We start from the raw sequence: 15,968 nt of genomic DNA on the forward strand, positions 1-15,968 counted from the left end.
TTCCTTCGCTTCCGATTACACTTGTGCCGCCATTCTCACCCAAAGAAGTGAAGAGAGGGATGAAAACCCAATTGCTTTCATGAGCACCCCATTGAAAGATGCAGAATTGAGATATCCAAATGTTGAAAAACAAGCATACGCATTAGTAAAGGCAGTTAAGAAATTCAGACATTACCTCCTGAGAGCCAAGATTTATGCAATAGTGCCTGATGCGGCAGTCAAGACTCTTCTCATGCAAAATGAATTAGGTGAGAGAAGAGGAAAGTGGGTCGCCATTATCCAAGAATTTGATATTGAGATACAGCCCATGAAACTGGTCCGAGGACAAGCTTTGGCGCAGACATTGGCAATAGATGGGCCAGGATTAGTCCAACAAATTTACGAATTAGAGGATGTCACGCCTGATGAATGGTACAAAGACATTGTGACATATTTGCTTAATCACAGATGTCCTGCTCATATGACACCTACACAAAAGAGAGCATTAAGATTAAAGTGTCAACATTACATGCTTCGAGGATCTGTTTTATACCGCAAGAACTATGAAGGAGTGTACCTGAGATGTGTTGGCAAAGACGAAGCAAAGCAGATAATTGAACATTTCCATTCTAAGTTTGGAACCGGACATGGAGCCAACCTCGCCACAGCTCACCAGATCCTAAGAGCAGGATATTACTGGCCTACGCTTTTTAAAGATACGTTCAATCACATTAAGACTTGCCACACATGTCAAGTCGCAGCTATAAGAGAGAGAAATCCTGCCATGCCACTGAATCCCGTGATTGAAGCCAGACCATTTGCTAAATGGGGAATGGACTTTATTGGTGTTATCAACCCCGCATCCTCAGCACAACACAAGTACATCATTACAGCTACAGATTATTGTACCAGATGGTCAGAGGCACAGGCACTTAAGGTTTGTTCTACGGAAGTTGTAATCAAGTTTCTAGAGGAGAACATAATCACAAGGTTTGGATGTCCCTATGCGTTGGTTTGCGACAATGGGTCGGCATTCACATCATTGAGATTCTCAAATTGGGCTTTTGAGTACGGAATAACCCTCAAGTTTTCATCAAATTATTATCCTCAGGGTAATGGATTAGCAGAATCTACAAACAAAAACTTGCTCAGTGTTATCAAGAAATTATTAGAGAGAAGCCCCAGAGAATGGCACACCCAGTTGAGATTTGCTTTATGGGCAGACAGAATCAGAACCAAGAACGCATTAGGCATTTCGCCTTATTTTCTAGTCTATGGTCAGGACCCAGTCTTCCCCATGCAACTCAGGATTCCAACCTTGAGATTCATTCAGGAGTACATGGAAGACACTGATGCAGTGCAGGCCAGATTGACACAGTTGATGAACCTAGAAGAGAAAAGAGATCAAGCACTGGATAACTTTGCTAAACACCAAGGAGTGGTGAAGAGATGGTTTGATCGACAAGCAAGAGTCAAGGCGTTCCGAATTTCGGATCTCGTCCTGTATTGGGACAAAGCTCATGAGAAAAGAGGAGAACATGATAAGTTTGATAAGCTTTGGAAAGGTCCTTATCAAATTTCAGAGATATTGGGAGAAAACGCATTTAGATTGCAGACTTTAACTGGAGAGGACATCCCGTTGCCTGTCAATGGGAGATATCTCAAACATTATTTTCAATCCTAAAATGCCAAGGCCTTCCCTTGTACATAGTAGTTTAGTTCGCTTTCGTTGTTTTCTGTTTCCGTTTTGTTGTAGTTTAGGTGCTTTTGCTTTTAGGTTAGTTTGTTTTGTCCTGAGGGGTATCCATTTGACATTGGGTGATTTTGTTATATTACGCTCTGACTTCCTGCTGGATTGTTGGATGCATTTGGAAAATCATGAGGTCTTTTGGAATTACTAAGGGAGTTTCTTTTAATGAAGCTTTGAGTCAGGACGTATTTGCATTGAAGTAGGTTAGCTTATTGAACTCGCGTATTTTGTCCTTCAGTTATTATATTTTCACATACTTATAATCTCCGAGTCATTATGGTTTACAGGCGAAGCTGTGATCAGTGAAAAATCTAGAGTCTAGCTTCAGCGCCACCGCAATCCTCAAACCCTAGTGAGTTTCATTACTCACGAGCCAAAGAATTGACAGAACTGAAAAGCAGTATCAAAAGAAAAGATAAAAAAAAGAAAAATCAAAAAATCAAAAGAAAAGAAATGAGCTAAGAGGAAATATCAAATTGGCTAAAGGGAATATGCGAGTAACTCCATCGGGGCTATAGACGCCTGGCTGGCAATGGAGCAATGTTCGTGAGCTTGCGGCGATAACCTCGTCGGGACTATGGACGTCTGACTGGCAGCGAGGCTCTATCCAGGATGCTTTTGGAGTTTAGACGAACCATGTAGCTTATCACAGGGGAACCTGGAGATCATGATTGTCTTGTTGAGGGGAATTAACGCATTTGCACACACATGGGTAACTGTGGACTTGATACTTTGTCTCAATATGATGGTCTCTTCTTGTAAGTGTTTCTTAACTCCTAGATTTGTTGAGAGAGGTTTTCTGAGTCTTCCTTTAGAAAGATTGATTACCAAATGTTTTGCAACATTTCTCAGTGGTGTCGCCAGATGTTGTGACCATTTCACACATCGCCCCATCGCAAATGGGGACCCCCTCTTTTTGCTTGTTTTTCGTTCGTTTTTCGCCTTCGTTTTTAGGGTTTTGTTAGTTAGTTAGTTGTCTGGATTTAGGGCCAAGCCTTAGGGTTTTCAATATTGCCTTTTCAAGCCAAAATCCAGTCGTTTTTGAGAGCTTTTTGAGCTTCTTTTCTAGAATGCAAAATTTTGAATGCAATAAATTCGCCAAAATGGTCTAATTTTCAATTGGAATATTCATGCAGAGCTTAAACTTGTCTAAATGATGACCGTCAATGTGAATTTTTTATCTGATTGAATATTTTGACCAAATTTTGACTTTTTTGAAGTTTGATCCTGGGCATTGGAATTGATTTGTTTTCGCCTCGTGAAGTGTTAAAATGTGAAAAATCTTGTTATTTTGGCCTGTAGGAGCAAAATCGCTCCTGTCCCTCAGTGAAGGACGAGAGCTCATTTCCAAATATCTCATTGTCCTTGCAGAGTCCAGACGAAGTTTACGTTTGAAGTGATGGAGAACGACAAGATCTTTCATTTGAATATAAATTGAAGATTTTCATGAGCACAGAAATGCCTCCAGGAGGAAAATCGCTCCTGTCCCTCAGTGAAGGACCGGAGCTACAATTCAAATTTCACCTTGTCCGTGCAAGATTTTGATGACTTAGCAATTGGAAGACGTCCGAAGGAAGATACTTTGCCAAATGAATATAATTTGAGATGCAAAAAATGGAGAAAAATGACCTATATTGACTAAATCGCTCCTGTCCCTCTCCAAGGGACCAGGGCGAGGTACCTTGTAGCTCTCGTCCCTCTCCCAGGGACCAGAGCGATTTCCTCCATTTTGCAAAATCCAGACAAGGGTCAAGGCAAGTTTACGTTCAAAAACGAAGGAGAACATGAGATGAATGCATTGAATATAAATTGAAGATTTTTTGGGACGTCCATACCAATGCTAAATGCCTAGTTCGCTCCTGTCCCTCAGGAAGGGACCAGAGCGATTTTTGATATAATTACCCCTTTTTGCAAAATTCCAAATAATGTCAAGGCATGGACGGATCGAGTAAAGAAGGACGAATCCGTTGAATATAAACTTAGAGCATGGCAAAGTGAGATGAAATCCACAAGGGAAGGATCGCTCCTGTCCCTCTCCAAGGGACCAGGGCGATATAATGGTGAAGATACGTCCCTCTCAAGTTCAAGGTCGTCCCTCCAAGGTTCAAGACCGATCCAAGCCAGGACAAAAGGTGGCGAGGACATTTCAAGGCATTTTCATCAAGCGCAACGTTACAAAGGTCATCACATGGAAGGATTTGTACTCTAAAGACCTAGATCGCTCCTGTCCTTTGGCAAGGGACCAGAGCGATATTTACATAATGGCGTAAATTTCAAAAGGCAAACAAGTTTCAAGTTACCAAGAGGGTCGAAAGAACATCATTCCACGCAATGAAGATGATTGCAAGTTGGTACAAACAAGAACAAGCACATAATGATGAACTTCGCTCCTGTCCCTCAGGAAGGGACCAGAGCGATATTAGATGTGTTGATCAATTCATGCAAAATTTACGTAAGGACAAGACATTGCAATATTTTAGAGGGTCCATGGTATGACAACAAGGTGATAAACAAGAGTTTTGGACGTCCAAACATCGCCAAATGGTGTAAAGGCCCCACATCGCTCCTGTCCTTTGGACAAGGACCAGGGCGATCCTATCAAAAGCGCTCATATTCCTCCAAAATCGAAGCAAGGCGAGGTTAAGCAAGACCAAGGACGGCGTTTGGAAAACATCACAATAAAGGATCGAAGGTCAAAAATGCATATTGAACGTGAAAAAATCAAGATCGCTCCTGTCCTTTGGACAAGGACCAAGGCGATACTATTAGAACACTCCCGTTCCTTCAAAGATCAAGGCGAAATGAGGTTAGGAAGTGCGAAGGATAACGTTTGAAAGACATTGCAAAAGAGATCGAAGTTTAAAATCGCCAAGACCAAGGAAAACATGTGGATCGCTCCTGTCCCTCTCCAAGGGACAAGGGCGATGATCCTTATAACATCGAAGGTACCTTGCAAAAGCAAGTGGAAATAAGCGCAAAGGACACAAGCAATGATATTTCGAAGGTCAAAGATGCAAGGTGAACGCAAAAACATGGAGATCGCTCCTGTCCCTCTCCAAGGGACCAGGGCGATAATGGTCATGGGACGCACTTGCTCGCACAAGAGAGGCATTCAAATTCGAAGGACCACCAGATGATCGATTTGGGACGTGAAAATGAAAGAGTTGAATGTTGAAAACGCAAGAATCATGCCAAAGATGGTGAATCGCTCCTGTCCCTCTCCAAGGGACCAGAGCGATGAGGTACGTCCCTTTGTTTTCCAATTTTGGCGCCAAACAAACAAATTTAAATTTCCTTAAATGCTAAATCGATTAAAAAATTGAAAATCCATTTTTATTTAGCATTTAATATGGCGTTATCTTTTATTAATTATTTTTTGGCCTTATTTAAAAAATCGAAATTTGCAATTAAAAAAACGCAAGGCATTAATAATTAATTATTTAATCAATAAAAAATCGATTTCAAGCGCTCATATATGGAAGTCGGCCTTGTTATGTCATTGCAAATCATTTAAAAATCGTTTGAAATTGTTATATTTCATCAAGTCGGCCAAAGAGATAAATCGATGAGAGCGCTATATATATAGGGGGGTGAAAACTATTATTTTCACATCATTATTTTACCTCTCTACATGCGAATCAAGGAAGACAAAGGAAAGTGTTAAGTGTATTTAAAGATAGTGCGAATATTATCCAAGGTGGTGCGAGTTTCATTCATCCAAGGGTGGCGCGCTTAGCTATCAAAGGTGGTGCGAATTTGAAGATCACGCCTAAGGCGAATTTGCTAAAGACTTGGAGATTTATTTGTGCGAATTTGAAGATCCATTTGAGACTACGTCCAAGGCGATAAGTGAAGATCACATTCTATCCAGAGGTGGCGAAGTCAATTTTGAGGAGATCATATTGAAGATTATCTTTATACCTCAATTTTGCCTAGGCAAATTTTGTTTTTTGCATTCTAGAGTTAGCTCTCTATCGAGGTATGGCGATTTTATTGTTATTGTTTTATTCATTCATCGTCATATTTCAAATTTTCATTTTTTTGATTTTAAATCTCTTAGCTCAATCGTTATATTTTAGGACATGATAACTCAAGGGACTTATCATGAGGTTTCCTAAAATCTATCTCTCTTATCTACGTTATTTATTGCAAAATCTATTTCTTATAATGAAATGTTGTGTAGGTATGGCGACCCCAAAGGCGGGAGCATCCACCAGTCGCTCGGCCCTCATGAAAGAAGATCAGAAGACTGAAGAAGTGGAGACCAAGATCGTGTCCAAGTGGAGCAACATTGGAGATACAAACTTGGGGAACTTTAGCACGAAGAAGTTCCGAGAGGTCCCGTACATCGGCAAGCCATCACCTGTCGCCCGGAGAATAATAGAAAGTGGCATCATTAAGGCGGCCGGTTTTCCTCCAGCCATTCAGTGTCACGAGTTGATGATCGAGTGTGCCCGTCATTACAATCCACAGTCCAGGACAATTGTGTCCAATGAGGGAAACATTTTGGCGTACCTTTCAGAGGAGGCCATAAGTGAAGCCTTCCATCTTCCAGAGCACAGGGACATGATATACAAGAGCATTGAAGGAGCCAGATCAGTGTACGATGATGATCCAGATGCTTGTCTAAGCATAATCAACAAGAACTGGCTACTCAAGAGTCGTCCCCGTCTGAGCAAAGTACCGAACACACCACACCGGATCGATTTCCAAGAAGAGTACAGAGATTTGATCACCATGCTCAACAGAGTTACAGGAGCACCTCATGCCTTCTATTTTGAGAAATGGATGTTTTATTTCATCCAGGTGATTGTTCAAGGGAAGGGTACAATACATTGGGCTAGGATAATTAGCCATTGCTTAGACGTACAGTTGAGAAGACTCAGGGCTACTAAGTCCTTCCACATGAGTTCATACGTCATCTATGCCTTAACCAGGAGCGTTGAGTACGCAGGACTACCTCACAGAGGAGTGATTGGAAGAGGACCCGGCGAGGTCAGAGTTTGTGAATCCTATACCTACTTGCATCATCCACCAGGGAAGAACTACAAGTTAATCAATGATACTTTCACGATGAACATCACAAGGACGTTGCAAGGAGGGATTCACAACAGATTATCTCAAGATGCCCAGGAATTAATCAAGAGGTACGGTGCTTGGTTCATTCAGTTTCCTAAGTTCACTTACATTAGAGTGTATGGATGTCCTTTACCTCCATATATGTTGCCGAGATACCCGACAGACAGGATTGTGTTACTTGAAGTAACAAGGCAGTTGGCAGCATATGTGAAGGCATTCAGACACAGACATCAGAATGGAGTTCAGGTACCTATTATTTTGGGTAATTCAGTTGAGGTATGTCCCAATGTCTCAGCCATGGATGATGCAGAGAGGGAGTTAGCCTTGTATCCTTTTTCATCTTTTGCTTGGAGGAATAGTTTTGATCCTCATGGACATTTAGAGGAGACAGTCGGTAGAAGATTTAGACATGAGTACCAGATTGAAGATTTTATGATGAATCTCCTAGATGATCTCGAAGTGAAACGAAAGATACATTCTAGATTGCCTCTGGATTTCATCAGGAAATGTAAGATTTACAGAGTAGCCGACCAAGCTCAGGACAACGGCAGGCACATCCAATCTTCATATGATAGAGAAAGCAAGACAATAAGTTTGAATTGGAATGAGCCTGAGGCCGTGGATTTAGATGAATTGATGGCACCAGTCTTGTCTTGTACTCGCAGATGGGTAGATGTTCAGCACCAGAAGTTGAGAGAACAAGGCATAGCCATGTCTTTTACTTTGGAAGAGAAACCAGCTGAAGGTGGAGCCAGTGTTAGTGAAGGCAATCCTAATCCTAGGAATTCAGGTGAAGGTAACCTTCGATGTGCCAGTGAGGGCAATCTCCATTCGAGAGGTTCGAAGAGAAAGGAAAGATCAGAAAAGAAAGAGCCTTCCAAGAAAAAGCAAGGTGCTAACAAAGATCAAACACTAGGTACTTCTTCCAGGCCAGAAGATAGAACAGTTCGAGTGGAAGAATCCATGGAATCGATGGTACAGAATGACAGGCAGGAGGAAGAACAGGCACAGCATGTTTCATCCGATGGATCTCTCCAAGACTATGATTTAGAAGAAGATAATGAAGTAACATCTCCTCCCAGACAAGAAGAAGTAGTACACAAAGAAATTCAAGTTCAAGAGACAAGATCAAATATCCCAGATTAGTTGAAGGAAAGATTGACTAAGGTGATCGTAATGGAGGACGAGGACAGTGCAATCGATCTAGAGAGCCTTGTTGGACGTTCACATATGACAACAGAGAAGAAGAAGGCTACAAAGATGTCCAAGATGATTCGAGATGAGACTGGATCCAGAAAACTGCAGATAGCTACACCGGCAGCAGACAAATATGAGGGTGAGATCCTAGCAGAGGACTATCATATACAGACCATTGAGTTAGGACCATCCACAGCAGAGCAGACTTTAGATGATGCCACCGACACATTTGAGGCATTGAAGGACAAGTTCAGAGAAGAAGTAGAAAAGAATAGAAAGCTTGAGAAAGAGGTCGGTGCATGGAGAACATATTTCAGTCACATCAATGAACCTTTGGGACGTCAGGATCCAGTTAGATCACCATTGCAGGCATTGCCCCTTCAATCAATCAATGAAGCAGAAAGATTCAGGAATATGGTTCAGCGTACATGTAATTGGATGGATAGATCTCACACGGTGGCCATTGAGTTTATTACAAGGATGTCGAAGATCACCCACCAGGCTATCCAAGTTCTTGAGATAATCCACAGATTGATGGCAACAGTAGCTGCATTTGCCCATACCAAGGACGTTGTCATTCCTGTCTTGAAAGTTATAAGACATACATCCAGGAGAATTTTGGCACAAGAGAAGATCTTGGAGGGCGATTCTCACAGTTTGTTTCAGTGGTCAACCTTACTCCATATAAAGAGTGTTCTCTTTGAGGACATCAGTATTAGATGTGGTCAAGTTGAGGAGGTGATCAATCCGATCCAGGACAGAGTATTTGAGGTACTTCGTACCATTCTTGGCAGAAGGATCGAGGTCGAGACAGATGTGGATTTACAAGAATTTGAAGATAGAATCAAGATCATCTTTCGCAAGGACGCAGATGTTACAGATGAGCAGTATGATCAGATGTATGCCACCATGCTCCTAATTGATAGAACTAAGGAACTTGAACCTACTTGGGACACAGCTCTTCTAGATGCATTTGATCAGGTTATCCACTTAGAAGAGAGTATCAAGAATCTTCCCGAGATTCCAATCACAGAAATCGAAGGAATTGTGACAAAATTCATTGCATATGCTAAGAAAGAGAATTGGAAGGGGAATAAGATTCTAGATGAAAGGTTGTTACAGATGACATGACATCTTAATTCTCATTGGCTGATACCTCCTAGATTTTTGTGCCAAATTTAATATTTGGCTATGTATTTAATGTTGTTCAGTAAAAAGGAGGTCATTTGTAACAAACCCTAATTAGGGTTTAGGTGTCATGATCTTGTCCGTTGATTTACTTTCAATCTGGACCTTTAGTTGTAATTGGGGATGCTATTTATACCCCCATTTTTCATTTCATTTGATATATATAGAATAGTCAATAGAGAAATAGAGAATAGAGCAATTTTTATTTTGTAGCAAGATTGAGTCTTGAAGAGAGAAGTTCAAGCAATTGTTGTATATGATGACTTGGAAATCAATAAAATATTGAAGTTATGGTGTTTTGTTGCAAGTTTCTTGAGTTATCTTCATGGTTGTTGGATGTACTTGAATCACGCTCAATCAAAGTAGTTTGTTAATTTGAAAGGCTAAGTGTGAGGTTTGATATTTGGTAGGATTCGCTATCCAAACCACTAGCTTCTTGCTGATTGTAGGAACGCCTTGCGTGGTCGACTGGAAAACGTTTTGAGTCCTTAACCTTCAAGCATTTTCGCATCTAGGATATGTACCTTCGTAGTAGTGTCCTTGGTCTTTGATGCATTGAACACCATTATTACCTTAGAAGATCGCACTAATTTCAGTTGAGTTGTTATCTTATGGCAAAATTGAAATTGGTTGAGTCTTGCCAAATCTCATTCATGCTAAGTCGTTCATAGGATTAGACTAGATTAGATTTACTTAAACCCTGTCCTTTTTCCTTTTTTTTTTTTTTTTTTTTTGAAAGTTCCTTTTAGATTAGTAAAACCTTCGAACTATTGAATCCGTAAGACGCCTTGAAGGAAACAGCAAATCACATCATACCACTAAAAAGCTTGTCCACACGTGGAGACCCCACTAAAAGAACCTTGGAGTCCACCTAACTGATCCTTTTTGCAGATCTTCAGCAGTTAGAGACTATTTTCTCAAGAGAGGATAAGATGCCTAATGGTATTTTATTCTGTGTATGATTGTGTACAAAATACACGTCAACAGTTACCAATGTACATAGTCAGTGATTGAGATAGTAGATTTATCAGCATGTTCTAGAAGGAACCCTTGAGATTGACAAGTACCAAGTTGACTCCTAGTACCAATTACCACCCTTAGACGGATGGACAGATATATATTGTTAATAAATGGGTGGAATGATACCTGCACAATTATGTTTTTGCGCAGAGAAGAGCTTGGGTTAAGTGGTTGCATTTAGGAGAATTTTGCTATAACACTACTTATCGCATTTCCATTGGTATATGACCTTTAAGAGCTTTGTATGGTTATGACCCTATGACATATGTGGATTTGGTCATGATGGGGTGAAGGAGAGTCAAGATAACGTTAATCACTTAAGGATAATATTCAACAGGCACAAGATCAACAAAAAATCTATGTAGATAAGCAAATGATGGAGAGGATATTTTAAGGATTATATTCAGCAGGCACAATATCAACAAAAAATCTATGTAGATAAGCAAATGATGGAGAAGACATTATATATAGGTGAATTAGTCTTACTGTGGTTGCAGCTGTACAGGCAATCTTCTTTGAAGAAGAGTGGTGTAGAAAAACTAAAGCCTAGGTACTATGGTCCTTATGGAGTCATGAGGAGAGCAGGAGAAGTTGCCTATGAGTTGGAATTGCCTGAATATTGCAGAATTCATAATGTGTTCGACATATCATGCCTCAAGAAGGCTTTAAGACAGCACATCACACCTTTTTCTGAGATACCACCCTTGGAGAGGAGAGGAGAGCTTGAGGTAGTATTGGAGGTCAAGGAGAGAATGTTAAGGAATAGAGTAATCAAGGAATATTTGATTTAGTGGAAACACCTACTGCTAGATGATGCCACAAGGGAGGGTGAACAGATTCTGCAACATCCTAATCTTCAATTGCTTGAGGACAAGCAATTTCGGGAAGGGATGATTGTAATGCCCCCTTTTGTTGAGTAGCTGAAAGTGTCCATTTTAGTCTATTTAATCCTGTAGGCTAATTTTGGGTTTTGTTAGGGAATAAATAAATAAATAAATAATGCTGTCCAATAAAGTAATTTTTTGGATGACTTTATTTTAGTTAATTTAATAAAATGACTTAGGTGATTCTAAAGGTAAATATTATAAAGTCACTTTATAAAAGTACTTTAATGATATGTTTTGAGCAAGAAATTAAAGGTACTTTCGGGAAAGTTCTATGGGAAACTATAAAATGTGATTTGAGAGCTAATATGTATATGCTCGATTTTGTTTTCCTTTGTGGAGATTTAAAACTTGCAATGAGAGAAAACCCTAAGAGAATTGTTTTTGGTGTGAGACATCTACCCTAGCCGATTTATAGGTGGATTCACACAAGATTCACTTTTGGGAGTAATTGGAGAAACAGGGACTTCGCTGAGTACAAGCAACACCATTTCCAGCAAAAAAGCCAGCAGTACCATTGTTAATTTTTATTTGAGAGGCAAAATATGGGTTTTGAATTATAGAGAGTGCTAAACAAATTCCATGGTGCTGTTTGATTAGTCAAAATGGCCAAAAAGGCTCCATATTAAAGCTGCAATTTCCCTTGTGCTGCCATACTTCATGAGGAAAGCCGTACCAAAAGATTTGGCGTCTATGAGGATGATGTGGCAGGTGTGTGGGCAAAAGGACTAGTCAAATGCTATTGCTGTCATATTGGAGTCTCTTTGAAGTCTACGCAGCATTCTTTGGAGGGTCGCAGCATATGAGGGAGTGAATATGTTCATCCAAACTTGCTGTACTAAGTAAAGAGGCTGCTGTACCTTGTAAGGAAGGAGCCATACATGCCTTGAGGAGCCGTCCAGCTTGGAAGAAGGTTGGAAGCTGCTGTTTGAACCATCCCTAGGTCAGAAATAATATTTTATTATGTACCCAATTCTGATAAGTATTTTCTGATGTTACTGTTGGACAGTAATTTCTATATATTTATTATGTGGTATCAATGGTATGCAAAGTTTCATTATTTTGCAAGGTAAATTTCAAATTTGTTATCAGAAAGAAAAATTGAGAAAACAATTTATTCTGTCAAAGCTCAAGGAAAACAATATAAAATTATATTTGCAAATCAGTGACCTGCAAAGTGTTCAACAAAATGTCTGTGCACCATTAACTGCAATAATTGCAAAAAAAAATTGGTAAATTGAGTCAGCATATTACACGAGCTATTTAAAAAATATAGCTGAAATATTCCTTTATTACTTACAAACCTAAATGGTATGGGTGGTTATGGTGATTTCTTGAGTAAGTTTGTTGCTTTTTCCCAGTTTGCTTCCATGTTACTTTACATCAAATTCTTGCATGCTTGCATCCTTGTCACATATCTTTCTGAGGGATAGAAGTGGATATCTTATACCCATGGCTAGGAATAGGAGTGTAGAATTATTATTTTACATGTACATTTTACTCTACTCTATTAGACAAAACAAGAGAGATGTTGATAACCTTATAAATTTATAATTAAGTGCTTGATTAGCACTGGACTTTGTTATTGTACTTAACAGAATCTTATGGGAACACAATGCTATTTTCCTAGCAGCAATTTACTGAACTGTATATTAAAGCAATCACAACATGCTATCTGTTATGCCTTTAGCATTGATTTCTCTATCGGGGCTGTTTTGTATTTATTTATGTAAACATTAATGCTTATTCTTGAAACTGCAAGCCAATTTATGAATATTTAATAATAATTCATTTTCTTTGGAGTACAGAATGCTGTCTGACATGTCACGGCTTGAGTCCAAGGTTGAAAGGTTGGAGGCTCAGGTTGCAACAAAAGAGAGGGAGCTAGCTGCACTTACACGGACGGTCTGATGAAAATATTTTTGGTTTCTCATTTTTGTGAAACTGTAGAAAAACACTGATAGTAGTAAACTGAGTTTAGATAGTTTCTAGGTTTCTAACATGTCTTAGATTTCTTCGTCACATCTGTTATGATACCAGGAACAAAAAGCCTCTGCTGCTTTCAAGGCTCAGATTGAGAAGCTGCAACAAGAGCGTGATGAATTTCAAAGGATGGTCATTGGGAATCAGGTGTGCTTTCTATTTAAGAAAAAACTCAAAGAAATGAGGTGATTTGAAATTAATTCTCTTAGAAGGTTGATCTCAGTTTCTGTCTTTTTATTCCTTCAACATGACATTTTGAAGTTTTTATGTCATTATCTTGGCTTATACACCTGGAAGTTCTGAAACAGATTTTATTTTTCTTTATTGACTTGAATTTGTTATAGCAAGTCCGGACTCAGCAGATACATGAGATGAAGAAAAAGGAGAAGGAATATATTAAGCTACAGGTGAATTGTTTTGCTAAGAATGTCATGTTTTCGGTTTAGATGTATATTGTATATCATCTGTTTTATATGCTGAACACAAAAGAACTACTGAATGTTTCTTCTATTGGCTGAACTTTTCACTTGGCAGGAAATTTGAAATCTTGTAGACTTACCTTTCCTTATTTCCTTGTAACAGATCTAATTTCAGCTCTTGTGATATTTTTCTCTTATTACATGCATTTAGAGCATAGTTTGTGATACTGGCATATCGAGAGTGCTTTTAGGGCATTTGTTCCTCATTGAGCTTCACAATCATATTAGAATATTTTTAAGGTATACCTAGAGCTTAAATGAGCCACATAATTTTTGGTGTTTCATAATTTCAGAATTAATTCTAAGTTATTTCACAAAGTATCAGTTGTAGGATTGGCTAATATATTGCTTTTTATCCTAGTCAAATATTGTATGGTAAATTTATTCCTCTTTTTCCTTGAAACAAATTTCATTTTTTGTAAGATAAAAGGTATAAGAGCCTGAAATATCTTAGAATATAAAAGTATAGAAATCACATCCAAAAACAGCTGGTTACAGATACAGATTCAAAGAATCAGGTTTTAAACAAAACTGAGTAGACCGCAATAATACTTACAATTGCCAGAATACTTTCAAAATGGCAAGAACATAACCATTGCTAGAATACTTTCGGAATAACAAGAACAGGACCAAAAAACTGGCAGCATGATTTCAATGAAGCATTAGCAGTACCAAAAAAGCTAAAATCTTAACAGCACCCAGCACTAAAATTAACTTTCATCAAATTCCTGAGCATTGTTTAGATCAGGAACTTCATCTTGTGATCTGAAAATGAATCTAGTCTTGTGTTTATTGGCATTTTTGCGACAGAGAAATGTATGCTAGAGAAGGTTGGGTGGTGTAGGACATCTTGAAACTGTGTTTGGCAAAGAGAATGTCATTTAGGAATTGGTTATGGTCACCATTGGCCTTATAAATGTAATTGTATTGTAGTGGAAAAACATTAATTGGGTGGCATCAAAAGTGGAATATGATTGCATGTATAAATTCCTCTTGAAAAGTTGTGCAATTTCAAAAACAATGGCACCTCATATTGAGTCTGTATGCAAATGTTATGGCGTTTGGAAGTAGGTCAAAGATGGTTGTCAAAATGGCAAATTCATCATGAAAGTGGCAAAAACACATTTACCAGTTTTCAAAAAGCAGCAAATTTATTATTTGCCAGTTTGTAGAAAGTAGCAAAAACTCATTTGTAGTTTGCAAAGAGCTGCAAATTTGTCATTCTTTGGTTTGTAGAAAGTGGCAAATTCATTGTGCAGTCAAGCCTATCAAAGGATATTCCAGTTTTTTGACTTTTTCACTTCCTCTCCTTTGATAGTTGTTTTATCTTTTAAATGGTAGGGGAGTCCATACAAACCCTATTTATGGTTGACTTGTACATGCTTGAGTCTTAACCTTTTTGGTTGGGAGCTTTTAGTGAGATTTTCCTCTTGTATTGTATGATGTTTATGACTATTGTAGAAGTTGTAACAGTAGAGTTCATTTAAGAGAGTTACATTGATTCTTGGGGAGCCTGTTACTTTGTTGGACCTCTTGTATAAGGTCCAAGAATTGTGAATCAATCTTTGTAAGCCATTTTGGAGCACTAAGTGTAACTCTCAATTTTTTGGAGTTCTTACTCACAAAGGTCTTCTCCAAGGTTTACTGATATTTTTCTTACAATGTTTGAATCTTTCTTCTTGTCTCTTGTTTTTCAGCAGATTGTCTATATGGGAACAAATATCCGTTGGAGAATAAATATTCTCTTAACTTAATTAAGAACCAAGTTTGCAAGGAGACGCATCTTTGGGATGTGTCTCCCTTACCCAGGGCGTGGTCTGGGACATCCGTGCATGCAGGAGACGCTATGCCACCATTCCCGAGCGTCTCGTGACATCTTTGAGAAAGAAAATAAAAAACTTTAAAACATAAACACAACATAAAAAATGCAGATGGAAGGCGGAGTATAATGCAAACAAAAGGAAGAAAAGGGTGCATGAAGGAAGAAAACAAGACAAGAAGGTTTTGCGAGGGTTAAGAAAATCGAAATGCACTAGTCTGGTTTGTGCAACGTTTGGTCTGTGTGTCCAAACTCCAAACTCAAAGGTTGGTTTGCGATAGCGGATAAGAAGGTTTTTTATTTGTATTGACTCAATCTTAAAATAATAAAATATGAGTGTATGACAATCAACACAATACACTGTTGACTGTCATAGACTCATATATATCATATATTTAATAAAAAATAATAAATATGAAGCTTTGTTCTTCATGTATTTCACTGTAGTTGATTTAGTAATCATTATTATCAGTAATATTTATTGAGTATATTTTGAAATTTACACTAATAATGATCAGATAAATATTATTGAGCTTGTATTTTGAAATTCTCATTGATATTTGAATCTTTGAGTGTATTTTGACCAAATA

The 15,968-nt window shown here is 38.6% G+C and overlaps 1 protein-coding gene across 2 annotated transcripts in view; it reads left to right on the top strand.

The window, feature by feature from the left end:
- The window catches only part of LOC131059036 (uncharacterized), a 120,883-nt gene that overhangs the window by 32,408 nt on the left and 72,507 nt on the right, over positions 1-15,968 (top strand). For both annotated transcript variants that reach the window (XR_009109814.2, XM_057992495.2), the window contains exons 5-7: positions 12,906-13,002; positions 13,138-13,227; positions 13,425-13,487. Coding sequence is in view for 1 of the 2 variants with exons in the window: in XM_057992495.2 (XP_057848478.1) it covers positions 12,906-13,002; positions 13,138-13,227; positions 13,425-13,487 (250 nt within the window). In the remaining variant the exon portion in view is untranslated. The remainder of the gene's footprint in view (positions 1-12,905; positions 13,003-13,137; positions 13,228-13,424; positions 13,488-15,968) is intronic.

This window comes from Cryptomeria japonica, chromosome 9 (assembly GCF_030272615.1).
Source record: "Cryptomeria japonica chromosome 9, Sugi_1.0, whole genome shotgun sequence".
Taxonomy (NCBI): domain Eukaryota; kingdom Viridiplantae; phylum Streptophyta; class Pinopsida; order Cupressales; family Cupressaceae; genus Cryptomeria; species Cryptomeria japonica.